The sequence below is a fragment of the Helicoverpa zea genome, chromosome 6 (genome assembly GCF_022581195.2).
Source record: "Helicoverpa zea isolate HzStark_Cry1AcR chromosome 6, ilHelZeax1.1, whole genome shotgun sequence".
Classification (NCBI taxonomy): Eukaryota; Metazoa; Arthropoda; class Insecta; order Lepidoptera; family Noctuidae; genus Helicoverpa; species Helicoverpa zea.
Window position 1 is genome coordinate 3655187 of NC_061457.1, and position 11540 is coordinate 3666726.

At 34.4% G+C, this 11540-nt stretch overlaps 1 protein-coding gene across 1 annotated transcript; it reads left to right on the top strand.

Moving 5' to 3' along the window:
- The first annotated feature begins 143 nt into the window (after window positions 1-143).
- Window positions 144-11051, top strand: LOC124630885. Its single transcript, XM_047164924.1, has 7 exons — window positions 144-443; window positions 675-814; window positions 1727-1886; window positions 3002-3214; window positions 5857-6015; window positions 6482-6616; window positions 8939-11051. Exons 1-7 carry the CDS (start codon window positions 294-296, stop codon window positions 9095-9097), a joined length of 1116 nt encoding a protein of 371 aa, XP_047020880.1. The 5' UTR covers window positions 144-293; the 3' UTR covers window positions 9098-11051.
- The last annotated feature ends 489 nt before the right edge of the window (window positions 11052-11540 follow it).

Sequence of the window (11540 nt, forward strand, 5' to 3'; positions counted from 1 at the left end):
GCAATAAGAAATTAATTATAAAGGAAAATAAGTTGGAAGATATTAATTTTCTTTAAAACTTACTATTTTCCTTTTTTTCTTCTCCGTACTAAAACTAGGGGCATCTCTATGGCTGTCAAAACATGAAAGAGACGAACTGAAAGAAGAGGTCCATTGCGATATTACGATTATTGGTAAAATATTGTAAAATTCGTAGCCGCTGGATATTGACTTTAAACAGTTTGTGTTTTGTGTGGAAGTTGAATTGATAAATGATAGATAAAAACTAGTTTTCATGCTTATTTTCGGTTCGAATGATCAAAATGTGGGACTCACCATACTTGAGTTGTTTGGTTCTGTATATATTTTCGTTCCAAATTATTGTGATAAATTCACGCACATCTAATGTTTGGAAATTGAACCCGGAAGAAGACCAGATCGTTGACGGTACTACTCTGTCTCAGGTCAGTCAGAATTCTAATAATATGTCGGTAAACTTTTATATAATCAATGCGCTACATATTCATTAAACGTATGTACCTTTCATTCTGATATTCTAGACCTTATTATGCCCGTGTTTGCCTTGAATTAATTTTCATTCATGTATTGATTATTCTTAATATGTATTTGTACCATAAGGATGCACAATGACCATGTTTTGTAAGAAAAATAATTTAACAGTAAACATATTTTAGGATGACTCTGAAAAAGCGAGAATGGGTGAAGAGGACCCTGTCTTCAACATTATAACATCTACAGTGTACTATGGGAACACATGGACTAAACATGGCTTTGATATGTTTTGCACAGATTGTCAAATATATGAGCAACAAAGGTACATTTTTCCCCTACTATGTAAATGAAAACATTGTGTATTTATCTTATTTTGTTGTGCCTTGGTCAGAGGGTTATCACACCAACAACATTTTCTAAGGATCCTTGAGAAATTAACACATGCTAGACACAAGTGTAAATAATTGCAAATAAACTGAGATGTTTATAACACTATGTTTATCCAACCTTGCAATAATGGAAAGGAAAAAAGCAAAAACCTATCTATATCTAACCTCTGTTGACCACTATCTACTAACCTTCATTTCATTAATAAATCATTAAATTATAAAAATATGCTTATGCACTAAAAACCTTCATAAGCTTGGGAATTTTATTATAATTACTAGCTGACCCCGCGAACTTCGTATTGTTTAAACCTTCCCTGGACCTCTACAAACATTATAAAACCAAAATCAGCTCAATCGGCCCAGCCGTTCTCGAGTTTTAATCAGACTAACAAACAACAATTCATTTTTATTTATATAGATAGATTATGGTCAAGGCAAGGTTGCAATCATTTTCTGCTCATCAAATAGATATTAATAAAAGTAATGCCACTTAATCTTTAAAGGAGCTGGTACTAGCCATTAACAGTAAAAGTAAAAAGAACATAATTACTTGATAAACTATCTACCACATAAAATTAAATAATAAATTATCCTAGCAGATAATTCCTTCACAACAGTGAAACATTAAACTATAAAGCCCATTTCCCTTAAGTTGTTACAGTAGTGAGCAAATAAGCTGTGTATGAAATATAAATACAAATTATTTCTGTTTTCTACATGAAGGTGACATAGGACATGCTCAAAGTTAATATTATTTACTTTGAGACACTTAGACCAGCCTTCATTTAATATTGATTCATATAAGTGCCTCTATTTATTTTTTAATTGTCTCTTATTTATTGCAGAGCCGGTGTTGAAAACAGTGATGAAAGCACAACGTCTGAAATGAATGGTGATGTGGACGATGAGTACTTAGATTGCGGTAAAGCTGTCAATTTCACGTACTATGACAACTTGGTTGGTGTGGCCAGGCGTCATAGACATCCTAATGTACCTGAGCCTCAGGTAAATATCAGCAAATTCTGTATTTATAATCTTGTGTTTTTACTCCTATAATAAGGCTGAAGAGTTTGTTGGTTTGATTCACTAATCTAGAACAAGACAGACTTGAATGATTTGAATTCTTTCAATCTTATGTATCCCATTTATTGAGGAAGGCTATAGGTTAATTTTTATCCACCAGTTCCCATGAGTGGAAGCACTGTTGGAAGCTAGTGTAAAATAAAGGAAAATATTTGGAGGCCATTCAAGTTTCAATAATCAGACACACCCATTGCATTATCTTCAAATGTCATTACTGTATAAAAGTACAATTATCAAAATATATTGATAAACAATAAACAGTTTATCTTTAGAGTTTAAGGCTTTATTCCTGTTTTACAGTGTCATTTTATGATTTCGTTTTTGATGATTACATGACATGATAAGATTACTCATTATCTTAAACAAATAAAAACTCTTTTATTTAAGTATATTTTAATGTTGAAACACATAGTTATTGCTAGTTAACAGAACAGTGATGTTCCATTACCATTGATAAGTAAAATGTTAAAGGAAGGATGTTAATCAAAACAAGATGTTTAAAAAAAAGTATACTCACTTCTAATTTTATAATGCTTCAGTAACAAAAGTTTAAAATAGTTTTATTTGCCCAGTTAATTCTAGTTAGAGAAAATATTGTATGCTACAGTAAAGTATTGTAAATATTGGTATTTGTCCATAATATGTTTCCTTTCAGTACCTATATTTATTGTTATCAATATTTTAACACATGTATAAATGGTTGTACCCGTGTCCTGGGGGCAGTATACCAGGATAAAATTTGCCTGTGTGTTATACTGACATTAAAGCCAAATTACTGTCAAGTTTCATCAAAATACTACTTTTTAAGTTACTACTCAAGTTCATTCCTAAACCGAGCGAAATTGCTGGCAGAAGCCAATGAAACATATGCTTGAAACATGCTCTTTTTTGCGTTAATGGTTAGGCTGCATGCGACAAAAAAAGGTTCCAATTTTAAATATTTGTGAATGTATAACACGTGTTTGTAAACGCGACCACAATAAACAAATTCCTTGCAGAGTCGATAAAGAAGGTTTTAATGTCGAATATTATTTTAGGTGTCGCTAATATTCCCAAAGAAGAAATCAAACGGTTTGTCGCCGTCTGAAATCAATGGCTTCGAGAAGCGTCTAAAGAAAGCAAAGCGAGAGAAGCCGAAGTCAGTACAATTGTACAACCAAATCGGAAACTTCTGGAGAATCAAGGGCGATACGAGGCAGTCTATCGAGTGCTTCAGGCGGGCACTCGCTGTGTCACCTTATAATGCGGAAGTAAGTAAAATTACTACGTTATAAAACAAATGTCTCCCCGCCACGTATTTATGTCAGTAAGCGAAAAACTCTGAAACGAATAACGGATTTTCATGCGGTTTTTAGTCAGTCGGTCAGACAGAGTGATTTATGAGGATGAATACCCGGGCTTAGTCATTGCAGGTAGTTTGTATTAAATAAAATATTTTGAAAGATCTCCTTCGAGGACAAAAACTACACAGGTGCTGCTTGTGTTGAAATTAAAACAAGGACATTACATAGCATACTTGGAGCGTAACCTTAAAATAAAATTGACCAATATAACCTACTTTGAAGTATTTTTACCGTTGTCCGAGTTATAGTAAAAAAAAGATATTTCCTAATCAAAATAACGAGACTGATATCTATCTATATCTGCAACTTCAGCAGTGTATCGGTAAAAGTCGGAGAACGCCTCCTTGGGGTAGTTAGAGATAAGTTCATTGTATAGGGAAATTAAAGCAGCATTCATAAACGTTGTTCTTGCAGAAATATGTTAAACAATAATAACCGCGGAATGTCTAGGAATCAGCAGAAATCACGCACCAGTAGGTACATAAAATATCTTGTACTTTTCTAATATCTGCTGATATCCCAAAACGTGGGAGTTTATACACTGTCACCATTAGGCATAAAGGCTCGGTCATGGTGAATATTTAAATTAAATTGAGCATAAAAACATTAGGTATACTTTTACTTTATAAAAAAAAAAAACAATAGTCTGTCACGGTCAAACTTGAATAGCCAATGCAAATGTCCATAAAAATGGCAGATAATAATTAGCTCCTACGCTGTTTGGTTCAATAGCAATTTATTTTATGAAGGTAGGTACTTGAACAAGCAAAAGGTTGCATGTCTGATCTTCCTCTCGTGTAGCTGAAGAGACGACCTTTATAGATCCGTTTTTTTTTTTCTTCTGAAAATGAATAATGAATTCTGAAGCAAAACTAGCCTGCTTAAAAGGCTATAACACCACGTGGATAGTTGATCGTGAAAACATGTGGATCGAGAGTAAAGTTACGAACAATGACCAGAGTGCCTAGTGCGAGTTTTACAAGTTAATTTTTTCGATGCGAAGATTATCATACCATTGAATCACGTAGCACTTATCTTAGAATTGTGTATTTAATAAAGACTGTCATCAGTACTTGGTCGTATTACACTTGAGCTCACTTTTGCGAGTGTAATCATTATTAACCGGCAAAATGAAAGAAGAAGTAATACCTAAATAATGTGACGTAGCATACGACTCTTTATTTCAATAGACTTATAATTACGTATCGAGTTGCGAAAGCTGTCAAAACTCGGAATCAGCACTCTGATCTATAAATATAAAAGTAGGTATAACCATAGGGCCGGTTACTATAACAGGTTTCATTGTTTGTGGGTCACTTTTTATTATCCCGCAGTCATTTGTCATCTAATTAATTACTTCACACAACCGGCTGTGTTGTTTTGTTATATTTGTGACCAATTTATAAGGAAAGTCAATACTGTAATGTATTGATTGTTCCAACTTCCACGTCATTGACATTATATTGTGGGATAATGTATTAGGCGCGGACAGCGCGTATCATTACGGAAAAAATTTCGAACCGAATGGCAGGTTTTTTTCGTCCGAAAAAAGTAAGAACGTGTGCGCTCTTGTGAACATTTTGTACGAAAAAAGAACATTTCGGTTTCCGAATCTGAATTCCTGATCAGGAAACCGAATGTGTGCGTCCAGGCTTAGGCATAATAAGTTATGATCGTAAAGTGGGTATTTTTACCTCTAACATTCGTAGCTACGGGTAGGCTCTTTTAAGTAGGTAATCAAAACAATAGCTAGGCCTACAGATTATTTTACTATTTATTCACGGATTAGATACCTACTTTATGTATAATACTCGGAATAATACTATTATTATAGCCTATATGAAATACGAGATACAATAAATGACACACCGTTTAACATTATTTACATTGCGTAGGTCATTCGCAGGGTTTCACAGCAGATGTGCAAAGATTATTTTCCTGTACCTATCTGTAACTCCTACAAACCGTAAAATATGACAAACGAGGATGTTACTTCAAACCCAGTTCGGTTCTTCCCAAAAATTTACGATAAAAAAAATCTCAGAATTTGGAATATCAAACTCGAAATTCTGATAAATTTATTTATAATAATATGACTCACTATAATTATAGAAATGAACCCTTCTATGATAAAGATGCCTAAATAATAAGGAAAAATGGTTTCGAATTAACTTTTGTCCAACTTTGAATAAGTAATTGTGTACTTTATTGCCTCGATTTCCGCTGAAAACGTAAGCATGAATACGACACTGTTAATAAAGTTTAGAGGTCAATTAAGTTTGATATTTTTTTGCCCTTTTACCTACTTGTTTAGTTTGCTTAAAGTCAAACTTTTGTGCTTCCGACAAAATTAGACATACAATTATGTTACCATCATCAGGCCATTCATTGGCCAAATTCTGGGCCTCCTCTGTACGAGTGCTCTAGAAGTCTAGATTGTAAAACTGAAAAAAAAAATACAAACATCCGAATGGAGAACCTCTTCCTTTTTCAGAACTCGGTAAAAGTAAATGTAGATAAGATATAATATTGAATGTTTTTCACACTAGGTCCTGCTAAACCTTGCAAGGGTGCTATTCACCTTGCAATACTTGGACGACGCGATCTACCTGACGCGGCGGTCGCTAGAAGTACAGCCGCCGGACCGCAGCGCGTGGCAACAATACTTCACGCTCGGCGAAATATTCAAGGCATATGGACATTATCAGGTGTGTATGCAGATTTTGAAAATGGAACTTTTGATTTTGAAAATAGAACTCTGCGAAAAACTAACAAGAACCTCTTTATTTTTTTTAAGCCTTCTTTGTACTGCTATACGATTCGTTCGTGAGTTTAAGAACTTTTTGGTCTATTTCACGGAATTTTGCAGTGTGAATAGAGCTTTATAATAAAATTGTTATAGAATAGTTCTGTGAAATGTAAAAACTAAAGGGTTCAAGTAGATAGATACAATAACAAATTAACCCCAAATAGTAGAATTCACGACTTGCTTTGAAGGTACATAATTGAAGACCCAAAGTTAATATGACACTTTATCCTTCCATTAAGAATTTTGTACAACATGTAGTTAGAACTCCCTTTAATCAAAATTTTGCTTCAGCCTAGCATAACAATACTTGCAAAACATACTTCATTGCTGCTTACAAAGGTGTGTGACTATGAACCCTTGTTCAGGAAGCGGCAATGCACCTGAGACACGCTCTCGACTTGAAACCGGACTACGAACCCGCTTTAGCCGCACTCAAAGACATCGAGAACACACCGGAGGCATCAGTGCATGTGTATACGCTCCTTATTATTGTGTGTTTGGTAAGCCTGTGTTTTTATACTACTTGATATAAATATTTACTTATTTTTTGGAACAACAAATGGAAACAATGGCGAATCTGGGATACTTTAACAACAATTTTAGCGATTTCTGTCCATCTTTCGGTATTATTATAATTTTTATTGTCTCACTGGGGACACATAGATAAATAGGGTATGAGCGTTAAACACCATGCCGCAGAGATACCGCAATATCTTTTTCTTCTTTCGTACCTACAAGCGATATGCCTTCATTAGAAAACCGTTCACAATCCTTACGAATTCTCCTTATGCACCAACCTTACGTCTTCTCTTTACGCAGACTTGACACGCACATCGTATTTACATATTTGAGTCAAGCGTTAATTAAAAGTTTTTTTTTTTTATTATATTCCGTGAGAATGTCGCGTGTCATTAAGATATTTGAATTGATATGCAGCGTTAAGCGAATGAATAATTGAAAGCTATCTCTCGTCATCTTCGCTATAATTTTGCTGATCGTAGAGAATAACGTCACACGACGTTAAGAATTAAGTATCTCCTTAAGAAAAAAAATATAATTTCGACTCACTTTTTAATGTGGTCAAGTTTTCTGATTAAGAAAATCAAAATCAATTTCTGTGTGTAAAATATTGAAACGTTATTTTTTAAGTAATCACTCCTTTGAGATTTAATACTTAAAGCAAACACAAAACTAGAAACAGTGTAACAACAACGATTGTTTATCAAAAAGTAAATGATAATATTACAACATATCATATCATTTGTTACGTGACCGCAACGGAAGCAAGGTTTACCATATCTGAAGCCACAATGTTGCATACAAACATACTTATGTAGTTTGTTTATTGTCATCCCGACAAATATGTGTGCTATGTTGATGTTGCTGCCGATTTCGGCTGTTCAATACAACAGCCAACATTCTTGTTCACCACGTCAGTTTTTTGACTGCTTCTACGCAATTTGACGATAAGTATCAGTAACTGCAGTTCCCAACCTTACACCCGTCTTCCAAGGGTTCTAATTTCTGCATCCGGATAAAAGTAGCCGATGTGCTTTCTCAGGTTCTAGACTATCTTTTATCAACGTTCATTTAGGAAATCCGTTCAGTAGTTTTCACTGATAGACATACCTAATTATTTTCGCATTTATAATAAGTAGGTGTTAGTAAACATGTAAGTTTTGACCGGCTAAGATGTATTATTATTTTTGTTGCATCGATATCGCTAGGCCTGCGCGGCTGCGCATATCTGAGAGACATGCGTGTGATAACTAGGACTGATTGCATTTTATTTGATTTAGGTATTATGTTCCTAAATCGATTTTCAAAGCAAAGTTGTAAGTTGTTGTGAACAAGAAGTAGGTTTTACGAAAATTCCCAGCATCGTAGAAAGATTACGTATGTATACGACTATACGGTGTAACTGGACGGACAATAAAATTAGGTCACCAACCCCATAGAATATCTTAACAATAGAACGATCCCTCATTGCATAGCCACACATACCTAAGAAATACCTACATCAGATTTTAATCGCAGTCAGATGTAAATGTAGCTGAAGAAACCTAATTTTTCAAAACTGCTAATCACATATGGTGTTTCGTCAGTAAATTACCAAAGTATTTATTACTTTTTTAATTAGGCAGGTTTGTCAATTTTGATTTGTTCAGCTTTTGTCGCGCTGAAAGTGTCTAAAACTTGCAAATAACCGCTCATGCTAAATGAATTAAGTGATGTCACTCTATGAACTCTATCCTAAATGTTGCTGTTATTTTCCTTCCTTAAATGCTGTAATCTTTTATGATTCATTTCGGTTTTAGGATTTAGTTGTGGTATTTTCCTTTATTGGGTACTTATTTGTCTAATTTGGGTAACTATGTATGTTGTGCGATATACCTAATATTATCACAGCACTGATGTGTCTGATAGCTCAGTTGACCATACATTATAGTAGCCAATAGCTATATTTATCATCCATAAAATCCATCACAGTAAAACTATGTATGTAGGTAATAATAAATCCATGAATATTCAATCAAATGCCTACGTAAAAAAGTGAAATCGGAAATCGTTAAGATGTTACTACGCATTACGCAAATATTACGTCTGATTGTGAAGTGTTAATTTGTTTGCAAATAATAGCCGATGCTCAAATGTTCAGTTTTTGCACATTTTCAGTCAGATTAACATCGTGATTCGATATTTGATCAATTATCATAAACTCGAAGCGACAATTTTCCTAACGATTGTTTTGATAACTTCTCGAAATATGTGTAGAATTTCATTATCAAATCAATTAATTATTTTATTTTAACGTGTTACAGGTGATGGGAGTTTTACTGGTCATACTGTCATCAGTGGACAGCGGGGGCGATGTTGAAGAGCACAAGACACAACGGCATTTCAACCGAGCTATGGCGATGCGGTCCCTCCGCGGCGTGGCTCTGCCCGGCTCCCGCGGACGCAAGAAAGGAGGCTCCTAAACACAATACTAGCGATAAAACTGAGTTTATGATCTTTGGTCGTGTTCCTAAATTGATTTGTTAACTTTTTTATGTGTAAACTTTTCAGAACATAGTGTTCGAAATTTGAAAGTGACATTTGTTTTTTTTCTTGTGTTCTGATAAGTTTTTATGTTCGGGAAGAAATTGTCTGTGGTAATAATGATGAGTCTGCAGATAGTTCTACCAAATAGAAACTGAAATCCCAGTTTTGTTAGTTTTTAAGTTCTTTTTAAACTTATGAAGGATCCCAGTGTTGGCAATATTTTTTTACGCCATCGGATCCGTGTTGTTGTTTTGTTTGAAGGAGATCGTAAACTCAGTGCGTATGAACAACTCTCATTACAAAAATTTAAGGCTTGATAAAACAAATTACGAGTGATGTTGTCGTATAGTAACAATGTTTTTATTATAATCGCTATTGGTGACCCGTGGGATTCAACCGAAATGGATGTTGTGGTACTGTTCTCTTAAATTAAGTTTTTTTTTTATTTGTACCAAAAATAACATTTTGTATTTCATCAAGTTAACTTTGGATGATGGTTATGCGATGTAGATATTCTTGAAAAAAAGTCCGAAGGAGCACTTAGTATATGCGCATCTCTTTTACTTGACTATTTCATTTGAACCATACTTTTTGCCGTGTTTTCCCCATCTATCATTCTATACGTAAACTAATATTGACGAAGGGGCAACTAATCTTGTGCGTTAAAAACTATATGAATGAGAATATAACAATATTATATGCCTATCTCCATCCCAGTGTAAATCACCTGACACCACCCCTACCACAAAATTTTCCTCTTGTTGCGGTATCAAATGAATGATTGATTCCTATAGCACGTTTTTTTTACTTTGTATGATCACATCTACTGCAGTCCAAAGTTGGCTCAGACTCCCCGACATTTTAAGAGCAAACTGAAAATTGACTGCCTAGTGAGCGCTGGACGCACCCCTAGGTTATCAATACCGATATCGGTGATATACATATTTGTAAAAGACTTCAAAACTTATTTATATTAATTTCGGTTGCACTTAGCTTTGGCAATGGCGAGAATAGTTAACTTGATGACAATATATCTGCCCTATTGTGTTGTGATTATGCCTAACTAGAGATGCTACGACAAAATGTTAATGGCTGGTTGTGCTAATAACTTATTAATATTATATTTATGTACTTACAGTTTAATGGAACAGTACTATCAATCAGAGGCTAATGTACAAATATTCTTTACGTAACGTGACCAAAACGGTCTTGCCATGTCTTATTTTGATCTCTGCTTTGTAGTCTTCATCACGTCGCGGTAATACTGACGTGGTGTACCTTTATAGCAGTTTGGAAATATATTACAAAATGGCTTTTCATTATATTTACCTTTTATAAAAATACAATCTACAAATCCGCTCCGTTCTCGTTTAATATATTTGTATCTTAAGATAAGAAAGTTCTTATTTTTAACAGGAATAAATGCTTTGGTAAGCAATAATAGAATACTATTTGTAGCTAGTTTGTAATATTCGAATATTGAACAAGCTCGAATTTCAAGTTACTGTTATAAAGCGGAGGTAAATGTCGAATAATACTGTAGAGTGGAGTATTCCACCGATGAACAATAAAACTGCTATGTATGGGAGAACACGTAATCCGTCAAGTTCAAGAAGTCAGAGCTGGTAATGGCGTGCCAGCCTTGCAACGAGCGTATCACTTTTGCAACCTAGTCATTCACTTAGACAAGTTTGGCTCGATGTCAGAGCCTTGTGTGTGTATTTTGTTTAGTAGTGCATGCAAATAAAACTTGTTAAGTGTTCGTAGCGTCTAAGGATTTAAAACGGAGGAGCAAGTCTTAAATTCGAGATTGGTAAAAAATGTACCTGTTTTCAATGGTTCTTTTGTTAATTTTTGACTATTTATAATACATGATTGTCCTAGCATCTATTTCTGTATTTTTTTCCAAACCCTACCTACCTTTCATGTCAAACTTGAAAAACAACCCAAGAGCAAAGATGTAATTTGAATACATTAATCTCAAGTTACCTACGCCACAATACCGCAGCAAGTCCTTGTTATTTGGCAACTAATCCAACTTGAATCTGACTGAAATGTTGTAGTATATACTAGCTACTTAACTAAAATATAATAAAATGTGTCTGTTTGTACGATCGGTCAGTTGCACTATGGTATAAAAGAACTGGCAAAATGGATAGAAAGGGTAGTTGCCGAATCTCCTAAATAGAGAACAGAGATTGGCATTGTTGCACGTAGTACAGCAATTACATGTTTATGCAATATGTTTGTGAGTCGCGGTAAGCTTTTTGCATTTTGGCTGTTATGTAACCATAGCAACGACATTGCAACAACATTTTTTGCTCTAGAAGAGCAACCTACAGGGTTGTGTCATTACTTATAAGACATTATTATTCCTCG